Source organism: Phyllostomus hastatus, unplaced genomic scaffold, assembly GCF_019186645.2.
Source record: "Phyllostomus hastatus isolate PE091 unplaced genomic scaffold, TTU_PhHast_1.1 phas_contig_495, whole genome shotgun sequence".
Classification (NCBI taxonomy): Eukaryota; Metazoa; Chordata; class Mammalia; order Chiroptera; family Phyllostomidae; genus Phyllostomus; species Phyllostomus hastatus.
The window spans coordinates 9,118,875-9,131,506 of NW_025333895.1; the positions used below are offsets into that span (position 1 = coordinate 9,118,875).

Genomic DNA, 12,632 nt, shown 5'->3' on the forward strand with positions numbered 1-12,632 from the left:
CCTCTGGCACAGCCTGTCCCGGGCGGGCTCGGTGACCGCTGCCTCGAGGCTGGGCCTTGCCCACCTGGCCGGCCGAGCAGTGCGCGGCAGGGATGGTCGAGATGCCAGGTGGACCCTCGCTGGCCCAGGCCCTGGGGGCCCGACGGGCGGGTGGACGGCCGCCTGTGTGTGGAGGCCACAGCGCTGTGCATCCGTGGAGGCTAGGAGGAGCCCCAGCACGTCTGACGGAGAAAGGCGGTCGGTGGGGCACCGGGGGGGCGGTCAGACCTGGCACCAGAGGGGCAGGGGCCTGGCGCTTTCAGACTGCACCAGCAGGAGGGCGGGTGTACTCCCCTCCGGGCCGCGTCCTCCTGGTGGGGCGGACACGGAGGCAGGACCCAGGTCCCGGGAGTCCTGGGAGCATCGTAGGGCCCGGTCCAGGACACGCAGGACTGAGGGCAGTCGGCCACTGGCGGTCCCCGCGTCTGCCCCGGCTCCCGGGGCAGACCTGCCCCCCCCCCACCGTGCCCTGTCAGGAGCACCTCCGGGGGCTCGTCCCCGTTGAAAGGCTGCGTGGCCAACACCGTCGCGCTCCACCGCTGGCCTTGTCCCCGCCCCCGGCCCCCCAGCCGTCCTGCCGTCTGGCAGGACACACGTCTCCAGGGGGGTGACGGGCGCAGTGCCCGGCCCCCAGGCGCTCCAGGGCGCCCGCCCGGAGCCCGAGCCACTGCCCCTTCAGAGTCGTCGTCGTCTGACTCTCGGCTGCGTCGGCCCACGGCCGGGCCCCCGCCAACGTGTGGCCGTGACCTCCACCCAGAAGGCCTGTCGTGGCGGGGCCACCCAGCCGGTGTGGGCTCAGGGCACCCAGGGGCGCCTCTTCCCCTCCCGCCAGGTCGAACATCAAGCCGGACAAAGCCAACGCCAACCACCACAGCTTCCAGATGTACACGTTCGACAAGACCACCAACTGCAGGGCCTGCAGAATGTTCCTCAGGTGAGGGCCTCCCGCCCCGCCCCCGGCCCCACCCCCGCCCCCGGGGCGGCCCCGTCACCGCCCACCGCCCACCGCCGCCCTCCTCCGGCCCTGGGCAGGCCGTCAGCATCACGTCCAGCCGGGGCGGGGTGGGAGGCCCTGTCCACGTGGGTGCTCGAGGCCAGCAGAGCCGGGGGGGCCGTCCTTGCGGGGAGCAGCACCGGGCTACACATGAGGATGGGGGGTCCCAGAGGCCCCTGGGCTGTGAGGGGCGGGCGTTCTGTGCGGACAGCGAGGCCTGGGGCTCGATGGGCCCCCCTGTGGCCGCAGGGCCCGCCTCACCCCCGCCTTCTCCCGCTCCCGGCCCAGGGGCACCTTCTACCAGGGGTACCTGTGCACCAAGTGCGGCGTCGGGGCGCACAAGGAGTGTCTGGAAGTGACGCCCCCCTGCAAAATCAGTGAGTCCCGCCCCCGCCCCCACCCCCCGCCGCTCCCCCGCCCCCCGCCGCTCCCCCACCCTCGGGGTACGAGCCTCCGGGGCTGGTCCTCGGGGCCGCCCGTGGCGTCCCCGGCAGAGGGTCCCATTGCTCACAGCAGCCCTCTGCCCCCTCCTGGCTCCGGCCCAGGGAGACGTGCCCCTCTCCCGCCGGGGTGACCCCCTGGGACGGAGTCGAGGGGACTGAGGCTTGGAGAGGGGAGGACTCCCGCCCTGGGTCATGCAGTGTCGGGCTGGGGCGCTCCCGTGCCCACCCCCAGCCGCTAGCTGTGGGGTGGAGGGCTTCTCCCTGCCCCTGCCGCCCACCAGCTGGAAACTTCTGGAGCCCAGCTCCCCCCCCCCACCGGGGACGCGGGAGAGTCCCGGCCGTGCGTGGAGGTTTCTGACCACAGAGAATCTCCACCCCGGGCCGTCTTGCCCCGGTGCGCCGGGCTCTGTGTAGCTACAGCGTGTTGTCGAGGGCTCTCTCTCACACACACGCACACACGCATGTGCGTGTGGTCAGTGTTCCCCTCCCCCCCAGTGCCAGCGTGTCAGAAGCCTGAGGGGCAGGGAGGGGAAGGGGGTGCTCCTTCCGGTTCGTATTGGTTTATGAGGGGCGGGGTCCCCCCGACCTGGAGCCGCAGGACGGGCCGCTGGAACCCCGAGGCGGCTGGGGAAGGCCGCAGTGCCCCCACGAGCGGGGGCTGGCCCAGCACCGGGTCCCGGGTGCCTCCCCGTGAGAGGGGGCTGCTGCGCCCAGGGGTCCCGCCGCATCTGCCTGTCACCCAGGACACCTCTGCGAGAAGAGAAGGTGTCTCCGTTTCCCACGTCCTGTCTGGCGCTGGCCCGGGGCCCTGAGAGGCCGGCCCAGGCCCCCCGTCCTCGCCACGGGCCACGGGCCACGGGCCAGGGGGCCCACCTCGGCCCCGCAGGCGCCCCTGGCTCTGCTCGGCCTTGCAGCTCTGGCCGGCAACACTGCCCCCTTGTGGCCGTGCGGCCCTCACGCCGTGACTCCGGTGTCGGGTGGTTGCCATTGTTCTGACCCTACGAGGGACAGACTCGTCGGAAATTTGGAGGAAAGAGAAAGAGAAGAAATGAAACAAAAGTGGCAAGTGACTGTCACCCACGAACTCACCCAGAGACAGCCAGAGGCGGTGTCCCGGGTCGGACTCTCGACCGGCCGGCCGGCAGGGCCCCGGGCCAGCGGGCACAGGACGTGGGGAGCCGACGACAGAGGGTTCCCGTCTCGGCCGGGGTGTCCCGGGTGACAGGCGGGCCTGGCGTGTCCCTCCATCTGCCTGGAGCGCGGGGACACGCCTCGCAGCCGCACGCTCGGCACACGGGAGGCAGGCTGGCCCTCGGTGGCGTCCCCCACAATTCCCTGGGTGGCCTCGTGGCCGGGTGTCGTCCTGCAAAGCAAAAGGTCACCGGTTTGGTCCCTGGTGAGGGCACAGGCCTGGGGTGCGGGTTCAACCCCCGTCTCGGCCTTCAGCCACCCAGCCGGCGGCCGCTCCAGGTCGGGCGCCCTCCCCGCCCCCCACAAACCGATACGTTTCAGGGGGGCGGTTTTCCTGTGCTTCCTTGTCTGCGTGTTAAACACCACTTCCTGTCGAATATTCGGGAAACACAGAGACAGCCAAGGAGACGGAAACCCCCCCTACACTGGCCAGCCCCCGCCCGTCCCCGCCGCCCGCGTGTCTGTGGTTCTCGTCGTGTCTGTCACGGGGGTCTCCCCCTGGGGGCCGTGTCCGGGTCTGTCCGGAGGACGGCCTCCTGCACCGTCACAGCCCGCGGAAGCCCCGGGTTTCACTGAGGAGCCTGGGTCCCGTTCTCGCCCCCTGCTGGGGGCGCCGTCCCACCCCACCCGATGCCCACCGAGCCTGTCCCCCCTGTTCTGTGGAGTCGGCCTAGAGCCGTCCGCGCCGTGAGTGTCCGACGGTGTTGAGGCTGCGTCGGCCACCTGCCTCAGGCAGCCCCCGAGGTCCTTGCTTTGTCTGTTGCTGAGGTGGCAGGCCCCCTGGGCAGGTGGCCAGGGCCGGGCCTGGCACCGTGCCCTCTCTTCAGGGCCCCGGGCAGGGGTCTCTGGTGCATGGGCCTTCGTCTGGCGCGCTGAGGCGCCGGTCCCCGCAGCGGGCAGGCGCCTGCGTGTGTGAGACGAGGCCGACCAGTAGGTGGCCTGAGCGCCGCGGCCACCTCGCCAGGCGTCGCTGATCGGTTGGGGGAACCTCCCCTGCGGGGTTGGGGGGCCGGGCTCCCCCAGTGCCCAGGCAGCTGCTGCCCCGGAGCAGAGGGGGCCGGGCAGGAAGACCCGCCTGCCCCCAGGTCTGCCTTCCCCCGCGGGCCGCCAAGAGCAGACAGGGCTCAGGCTCTGCCGTCGGAAGTGAGAGTGAGAGAGAGAGAGACTTCCGCGGCGGCGGCCGGCCCGGCATGTCTGTGCTGGGTGGGACCCGCGGCACCTTGCTCTCGCGGGGAGGGGGCCCCGGCCCCCGTGCCCCGGCCCCCGCGCCCCCTGAGGCCTGCCCTGCTTCCCTTTCAGGTTCGCCTGCAGACCTGGTGAGTCCCCCCGGCTCGTCTCCTCCTGCCGCCCCGCACCCCGCGCGCCCTGCGTGCCCAGCAAGGCCCACGGGCCCGCTCTCGGCGCTTCTGGGCCCTCGCGGCGAGCCAGCCGCCGCGGTCACAGGGCCCAGAGGACCGTGCCCTGCCCGGCCGCCCCCACCCCCCCTCTGTGTAGCTGACCTGAGGGTCAAGTCCCTGGAGCCACACCCACTGTGTGGGGTGTGGACATTGTGTCTCGCCCCAGCTGTGGGGGCCAGTCCGATTACCCGGCACATTAAAGGCTGCTCTCCAGGCCCTGCTTGGGGTCAGCGACGCCCCGGTCGTAGGGAACGGGACGTGCCCCAGACAGCGGACAGAGCCCAGGCTCAGGGCGGGGAGGCCCCAGGGCTGGGGTGGTCCGGGCAGGCTTCCTGGAGGAGGGGCGCTGCTGGTGCGGCGTGGGAGAGGGGAGAGGGGAGGCGGGTGCACTGGGGCTGGACGGGGCACCGAGGGCGGGGGGCAGAGTGAGGAAAGGGGGCTGCCACAGAGCAGTCCTGCCACCAACGCCCACAGGAGTCTAGGGCGCGTCCCCGCCCCCTTCCTGCCTTGACCCTTCTCTCCAGGGGCGCGGGGCAGGGTCTGAGGTTGGGCAGCCTTCTCGCGTCACTGGTGTCTGTCCTTGCCCTCACAGGACGCCCCTGGAGCCGGACCAGGTGAGTGTGTGCGCGTGGGCCCTCTCGGCGGTGGCCACTCTGGGCGCAGGGCTCGGGCCGGCCCTGGCGACTGCCCAGCTTTCCCCAGCCTTCTGGCTCCGCCCCCACCCCATGTGTGTGTCCACCAGCCCCTGTCCCTCCTGCCGTCCGTCAGGGCCACCACCTTTCCCGGGATGAGGAGGCGCTGGGCGCAGGGACAGGGCCCCGCCAGCCGAGGGGCAGCGTCCTCAGGCATCGGATCGCTGTGGCTGTCTCTGTGCCACTTTCGGTCCCCTGCCGCCCCTCCCCCGCTCTGCGTGGTGCGTGGGAGCCCGGCTTCTGGGGCTCCGGGCTGACAGCGTCCCGTGCCGGGACGTCCGGGCAGGCTGCTGTCGCGGTGGCGCCTCCGGGCCCACGCCGGCGGCCGCGTCACAACGGGGCCTGGCTTAGGAGCGGCCCACCCGGTCTGGGGGACTCAGCCGGGACCCCCGTTCCAGCCCCAGAGCTGCCTGGACCCGCTGTGTGGCCTCGGCAAGCCCCGGGCCCGGCGGAGCCCAGCCCGCCTGCGACGCAGGGGCCGCATCCGGGCTGCGTGTGCTGGCTCTGCGCCACCGCCGGGGACGGTGTCGGGAAGGGCGTGGAAACCGAAAGTGCCGTTTGAAACGGAGCTGCCGCCCCCGCCCCCGAGTCTGTTCGTGGAGCGACACAGAACAGCGACTCCGGGGTCTTCCGGGCAGGACCGGGCCCGAGCCGCCCCCCGCCGCTCTGTCCCCCACAGGGCCCAAGATGGTGGCCTTGCAGAACTACCACGGCAACCCCGCGCCCCCCGGCAAGCCAGTGCTGACCTTCCAGACGGGCGAAGTGATCGAGCTGCTCAGAGGGGACCCCGAGTCTCAGTGGTGGGAGGTGGGTCCTGGCCCGGGTGGTGGGTGGGGCTCTGGCTCCCCCTGCCCCACCCCCGGGCAGAGGACAGAGGGCAGAGGGCAGAGGGCAGAGGGCGGTGCCCCCAGCAGCGCTGTTGGTGGAGTGCAGTGGCTGCAGCCTGGGGTCCTCTGGGCGTCCGCTCTTACCTGGGAGGGGGGACAGCGTCCCCCCACTTCCGGCCTCAGTCACCTCCTGCACACCCTCCCCAAGTGGGACCAGGGCCCCCCGGTGTCGGGTGGCCTTGCAGGGACGCCCTGATGATGGGGACGTGGGGGGCTGAGGGGGCGCTGCCTGGGGAACCTGGGGAGGCTCCTCCTCCAGGCAGAGGGAGGGGGGAGCCAAGGCCGAGCCCCCCACCCCGGGCCCTCCGGCTGCGTCTGCGGGGACGAGAGGCAGCGGCAGCCGGGAGAGGGGCTCCGGTCCCAGGTCCCAGCTCCCAGCGAGCTGTAATGCCCGTGGGCCCCGGCGTGCTCCTCCGAGAACCAGGGACGCCGGCCCCCTCCTGCCCGCAGCGGGTGTGAGGTCCGCGGAGGTCGCAGCCCGGGTGGCGCCGTCCATCACACAGGCCTCAGGGGCTGCCCTCACCCGGTCCTGGCCCTCGGGGAGCAGGGAGCCCCCGCCGCGGGCCGGGCCCAGCGCGCTGACCACCCGCCTTCCTCCAGGGGCGGCTGGTGCAGACCAGGAAGTCCGGCTACTTCCCCAGCAGCTGCGTGAAGCCCTGCCCCGTGGACGGAAGGGTGAGCGCGCCCGCAGAAGCTCCCGGAGCGCCGGGGCTGCCGACAGCTGTGTCCTCGCGGGGGACGTCTTTGCTGAGTGGCCGCCGGGAGCTGGCCCCGGGGCGCAGTCTGAGAAGATGGGTGGGGGCCGAGGGGCAGGGCGCCCCCCACCATTTGAGGGTCTCGGCCAGTGGGGGGCTGCGTTTCATCGCGGTGCTGCAAACACTGACAGCCCCCTCACTGCCAGCCCGGCCCCGGGGGGCCCTGGACCCCCGTCCGAGCTCTCAGGGTTCGGGCCGGGCTGGCCCCCAGAGACCTCGCTGCCGCGGCCAGCCGCCTGCCCCGGGGCCCTGTCCACCCCGAGAAGCTCTGCCGCCTTTGGGGGTCGCACCCCTGCGGGGGCACAGGCGCACTGGTCACTCACTCACTCACTCACTCACTCATTCCGTCACCCATCATCCACCCACTCAGTCAGCGAGAACTCCTGGGCGTCCACTCAGGGCCGTGAGTCCCAGGCACTGCCCTCAGGGACCTCGCAGTCCAGTGGCTCCGACCTGACGGTGGTCCGGTCGTTGCTGACCAGCCCCCTCTGGCCCCCACACTCTGGGTGGCCCCTGAGGGGACATTAACCTGAACTTTCTCTTTTCCCAGCCACCCATCGGCCGGCTGCTGTCCCGGGAGATGGACTATAGTGCTTACCCCTGGTGAGTGGGCTGGGGGGCGGGGCCCTGGCTGGGGGCGGGGCCTCTCAGTTGAGGGTGGGGCCTCTGGGCTGGGGGCGGGGCCCCAGAAGCCCATCCGCAGGCCAGGCTCTGGGCCGTCTACAGGCCGGCGGGGCCCAGCAACCCCAGCCTCTCTCCTTCCTCGACCCCTGAGTCACCTGGAGTTGGGGGGTCGTCTCCACCCCGTGGCAGCTGGTTTCCCTCGTCAGGGCACGTCATCGGGTGGAACGTTCGGGAGAAGGGAGTTCTTTTTTTGCGCAACCTCCCCTGAGGTTCGCCGTGTAAGGTACAGGAGAGTGGCACACTGAAGGCCAGAGTCAGTCGTGCACGCACTCAGTGGTGGCTGCACGGGGACAGTGAGGACAGCGGGGTTGATAACAGCCTGAGTGGTGGGGGGTGGACGTTGTAGGGACGAGTCACAGGTGCAGGCGGGCCGCGGGGTCCGGCGTTCGGCACTCTGCCTGCGGCGTCACCGGGCCACCTCCGAGAGCGGCCGCCCCGCAGGGGCCACAGTGCGGGCAGCTTGAGTGTGGACGCCGTCCGCCCCGGAGCGCCCACCCTCACGGTTTCTGTCTGGGCCTCGTCCCTCCCCCACGCCGGGGTCTCATGCGCACGGCGGGGGGGCGGGGGCCGAGCCACGACTTTTCACCTGGCGGCTCAGCCCACAGCCTCTGAGGGTCCTCACGGCAGGCCTGGTGTCTGCACAGTGGGGCGCAAGTCCCGCCTCCGCCTGACGGGGGCGCGAAGGGGGGTGGGTTTTGATTGGGAAGCGGGGCTGGAGGCTTGCCCTCGGTCTCGGGGGGCTTGGCTCCGGCAGAGGCGCAGCCGAAGCTTCCCGTGTGAGTCTGTCCGAACTCCTGCCCAGGTGTGTCGGTGGTCTCCGGGGTGTTGCAACAAAACCCCTGCGGGAGCAGGTTTTATTTATAGACGCTTTTTCTTCAAAGACTTTGCTTACTTTTAGAGAGAAGGGAAGGGAGGGAGAGAAACATCGATGTGTGGCTGCCTCTCATGCGCCCCCTACTGGGGACCTGGCCTGCAACCCAGCCATGTGTCCTGACTGGGAATCGAACCTGCGATGCTTTGGTTCGCAGCCCGCGCTCAATCCACTGAGCCACAGCAGCCAGGGCCTCATCACCGCTTCTTAAACTCTGAAAACTGAACCTGGTGCCTGCGTCACCCTGGACCCCTCTCGCAGGCCCTGGGTTCTGTAGAGCAGAACCCTCCGGGGAACTGGCTGAGTCTGAGGTCCTCAGTCCCGGGACCCCTGATCTCTCCTGGGCCCACTCTGTGCCCAGAGGCTGCTGCCCCGCCCCCAGCTCCATCTCTGAGCCCCGCCCACGGTTGGCCCTTCCCACAGGGGCGTGGCCTCACTTCCCAGCAGCTCACTCTGCAGATTAGAGATGCGGTGGCCGGCTGGCCGGCCGGCCCGGCTGGAGGCTGCCAGAGGCTCTGCCAGTGTGACCTCCCTCCCTCCCTCCCTCCCTCCCCCCCCTCCCGCGCCCCAGGTTTGCGGGCAACCTGGAGAGGCAGCACACCGACAACCTGCTCAAGCCCCACGCCAGCGGGACCTACCTGGTCCGGGAGCGGCCGGCCGAGGCGGAGCGCTTCGCCATCAGCATCAAGTACGTGGCTGCCGCGCGGGCCACGGGGGCCGTCCCCGGGGCCATCCCGGACCTCAGACCCCCGTCCCCTCCAGGCCTGGGGCTCGCCGGGGAAGGGGACTCGGGGGCCGGGGGCACTCCGGGGCGGAGAAGAGGCCCACCAGAGTCGTCCCGGCTCAGGGAGCGGCTGGGGGGAGGGGGGCTGTGGGGCTTCAGGGTCCGAGGCCTCGCAGGCTGATCCGGCGGTTTGGACTGGAAGCGGGCCAGGGGGCCGGACAGACGGACAGACAAGCCGTAGGACACAGGCCCAGACCCGGGGGGCCGGGGGGAGGGCTGGGAGGCAGCCGCGGTGCAGCCGGAGGCGTGAGCCCGGGGCCGAGGGGACGCCGTGTTTGCCTCTGTGGCGCGTGTGCCGAGCCTGCCCCGAGGGGCTGACCGCCTGCGCCCTTCGCCCAGGTTCAACGACGAGGTGAAGCACATCAAGGTGGTGGAGAAGGACAGCTGGATCCACATCACGGAGGCAAAGAAATTCGAAAGCCTCCTGGTGGGTGACTCTGCGGCTCCCGCCAGCCTGGCCCGGGGAGGGTGGGAGGGGCCTGGCCCCTGCACCCCATGCTCCACGGCCTCCTTGCAGCCCCTGACTCAGGGCCGACCCCCAAGCCCCCAGAGGGCCAGGTGGGCTGACCGTGGTGGACAGTGAGGGCAGGGCCCAGCCCGCCCCGGCCACCAGCATCTCAGCAGCCCGTTCCCGCCGGTCCTGCTGCCAGAGCCGGAAACCGTGGTTCACTGAGGCTCCGTCAGGGCCTGGCGTGTTGCCACCGCCCCCCCGGGGGGCTTCCCGCGGCACCCCCTGCCTGCCCCTCCCCCCCACCCGGAATGCAGGTCACAGCACGGGTCTTCTCCTGGTGGCGTTTTAAAGTTAGACCCGTTGATCCTCTTACAGCCAGAGGTCCGTGCGCTCTGACCCGCCCACCAGAGAATCTGGGCTCTTGGGCCCCCCACCGTGTCGTGTGTCCCCCCCCCACCCTGAGAATCCCGGAGTGAAACGGGAAGCCCCCACAAGCCCCTCCCCGTAAACACTGACGGCACCATAGCAGCTCCTCGGGGCGGTGGGGGTCCCCCGTTCGGACACCCCCTTTCCTGGTCTGGTGCCCGGTGGCATTCGGTCCTTTGGAGTAGCTGTTATGTCTAGAAGCCTTTCCCTCTGTTGGACCTGTGGGGGCTTCCTGCCTTTCCCCATCGTAAACGGTGTGGCGGGGCCACCCCTGTCTCTCGGCCTCAGCATTCCAGGGATGTCCCCTTTGGAGACGTTTGGGAGAGAAATGGCCGTATCAGAAGTCTGTGACTCACCGGCCAGCCACCCCGGGCCGAGTGCTGGGGGAGGAGGAGGAGGGGAGGTCTTGGGGGTCCAGGGGAGGAGCTCCCTGCAGGAGCCTGAGGAGGTGGGAGAGGGAGGCACGGACACCCAGGAGGCCTGCCTGGAGGCGGCGGCCACAGGCAGTGAGCACGTGTGTCCCGCAGGAGTTGGTGGAGTACTACCAGTGCCACTCTCTCAAGGAGAGCTTCAAGCAGCTGGACACCACGCTAAAGTACCCCTACAAGTCACGGGAACGTGCCGCTTCCAGGGCCTCCAGCCGGTCCCCAGGTACTGCCCCCGCCCACCCGGCCCGCCAGGGCTCCCCTGTCCCAGTTCCCACGGGCCACGCTGCCCTAGGCCGGCAGCCCCTTCCCCAGACTGCCCCCCAGGAGCGGCGGCCCTGGCGCCCCCCAGCCCATCGCAAGCACCCTCCCAAGCCGGGCGGGGCGGGGTGCCTTGGTGGTCTCAGGGGGCAGGTGGGGACGCCAGCTCTGACTCTGGGTGCCTGTGCCCAGAGGTCAGCGTGGGAGGGAACCGGGCAGGCCCACCCGCCCTCAGACCCCTGCCTGTGCCCTGCCCCCCAGGGCCTCCACTGTGGGGGGGGCCGGCCCAGCGCCTGTGTGGGGGGCGCGGCCCTGCAGCCCGGGCCAGGGGCCGGCTGGCGTCCAGGGCAGGGCGGGCCTGGAGCGTTCGGCACCCAGCCCGGGGTCACCCCTGCGCCGTCCTGCTTCCTCCGGCCTGCAGGGACCTGCAGGGCCCTGGAGGGCCCTGGGTCCCGCCCCGGCAGGGCAGGCCAGGGGAGGTGTGACGGGCCTTTCGTGAGCACCTGCTGTATGCGGGGCCCAGGGGCGGGGCCCCAAGCCCGGAGCACCCGGGCGGAGGTGCCGCCCCCGGCTTGCTGGCCGGGACGCAGGTTCCGGGCGGCGGAGTGAGGGCGGCCGGGAGGTGCCAGCTGTGCCCCTGGGGTGGCCCCGAGGCCGTCCCCTGTCCCTCGGTTCCTGTCCCTGCCGCTGCGGCTGTGCGCTGTGGGTCACGCGAATGCTCCTCTGCCCCCTGTCACCTGCTCTCTCGCCTCCTTGCAGCCTCCTGCGCCTCCTACAACTTCTCTTTCCTCAGCCCTCAGGGCCTCAGCTTCGCTGCTCAGGGCCCCTCCGCCCCCTTCTGGTCAGGTACCCTGCCCTCCCCGCGGTGGCGGCCGCCTCCCCGCCTTGCGCACCCCCCGAGGTCCCTCGCAGCTGCCCGCCCTTGTCCCCCGCTGCCCCCCTGAGTGCTCTGCCTCTGGCCGTGGTCAGCACCCAGGCGGCCACCCTCGGGGGGAGGGGGCCGGAGGACCGGGTCTCCGTGGCCGCAACCTCATGGCCGTCTGCTGCCAGAGTCAGGGCCCTCCCGCCGCTCTGCACACTTTCCCCCTTGTCACGGCCGCTGCCAGCTGTCCGTCAGGACTCAGGGGCCAGGCCTGCCCAGCTGGGCGTCGAGTTGGGTGGGGGGTCTGGGACTGGGCCAAGTGGGGGGCTGGGTCCCGTGCAGGTGGTCTTGTCCGAGTGGGGCTGTGCCCTGGCCACGGGCAGACGGCGCGGGGACTGTCGTGGTCAGAGGGCGGGCGTCTGCTCCGGTGCCCCTGAGCCGGCCCGCAGCCTGTGGCGGCCCCCCGGCGCGGGTGGTGACCCCCCGGGTTCCCTCCGGGGGCGGGGGGACCTCAGACCTCGTGCAGCCGTGTGGGCTGCCCCGGGCACTGGGCCGGCCGGCCGCCGCGTGACGCCGCCATCCGCGTCCCCGACAGTGTGCGCGCCCCGCGTCATCGGCACGGCCGTGGCCAGGTACAACTTCGCCGCCCGGGACATGCGGGAGCTCTCGCTGCGGGAAGGCGACGTGGTGAAGATCTACAGCCGGGTCGGCGGGGACCAGGGCTGGTGGCGCGGCGAGGCCGGTGGCCGGGTGAGTGTCCTGATGGCCGGGAGGCCCCCCGGGCGCGGGGACCGTGGCTGCCCCCGGACTCGGCCGAGCGGGCGTCCCTCCCGGGGCGCGCGGAGGAGCCGCCGTCCGCCCCGAGTCTCCCCGGGTCCAGCCCCGTGAGGCGTGGTTTTGTGTCCGGCGGCCGGTGCCACTCGGGTCCCCCTCCCCTCCCGCACAGGGTGGGGGTCTCCTCCGCCCACCGGCGCGCTCCTGCTGCCCGGACCCCCCAGTCTGCTCCGCAGTGCCTGTGTGCGCCGGCGAACCCTGGCGTTTGCTGGGTCTGAGCGCCCCTCTGTTTCACGCTCTTTTTTTTCTTTTTAAATAAATCCCTGGTTTTTTTTTTAATATTTTATTTATTTATTTTCAGAGAGGGAAGGGAGGGAGAAAGAGAGAGAGAGAGAAACATCAATGTGCGGTTGCTGGGGGTCGTGGCCTGCAACCCAGGCATGTGCCCTGACTGGGAATCGAACCTGCGACACTTTGGTTCGCAGCCCGCGCTCAATCCACTGAGCTGCGCCAGCCAGGGCTCACGCTCTTTTTTAACCTGCTCGCTGGAAGGTTTTCGTCATTTATTTTGACGCAGCGTCAAACCTAAAGAAAGGTGTGGCCGGCAGAGTCCCCCATGCGTCCAGCTGTACCACGGGGGCCGACGTGCCCGCCGGCTCTGTCCGTTGCCCCCAGCTCCGACATGAGTGTGTTCAC

General features: G+C 71.1%; 1 protein-coding gene across 4 annotated transcripts in view; it reads left to right on the plus strand.

Annotated features, from left to right (window-relative positions):
* The window catches only part of VAV2 (vav guanine nucleotide exchange factor 2), a 90,193-nt gene that overhangs the window by 76,696 nt on the left and 865 nt on the right, over positions 1 to 12,632 (plus strand). For 2 of the 4 annotated variants that reach the window (XM_045846065.1, XM_045846066.1), the window contains 12 exons: positions 872 to 973; positions 1,322 to 1,410; positions 3,967 to 3,983; positions 4,657 to 4,678; positions 5,436 to 5,563; positions 6,244 to 6,318; positions 6,949 to 7,001; positions 8,525 to 8,641; positions 9,077 to 9,164; positions 10,142 to 10,265; positions 11,060 to 11,146; positions 11,758 to 11,912. In XM_045846065.1, the coding sequence (XP_045702021.1) occupies positions 872 to 973; positions 1,322 to 1,410; positions 3,967 to 3,983; positions 4,657 to 4,678; positions 5,436 to 5,563; positions 6,244 to 6,318; positions 6,949 to 7,001; positions 8,525 to 8,641; positions 9,077 to 9,164; positions 10,142 to 10,265; positions 11,060 to 11,146; positions 11,758 to 11,912 (1,057 nt within the window). The remainder of the gene's footprint in view (positions 1 to 871; positions 974 to 1,321; positions 1,411 to 3,966; positions 3,984 to 4,656; positions 4,679 to 5,435; positions 5,564 to 6,243; positions 6,319 to 6,948; positions 7,002 to 8,524; positions 8,642 to 9,076; positions 9,165 to 10,141; positions 10,266 to 11,059; positions 11,147 to 11,757; positions 11,913 to 12,632) is intronic. The other 2 variants (XM_045846069.1, XM_045846067.1) reach the window with 1 other exon arrangement.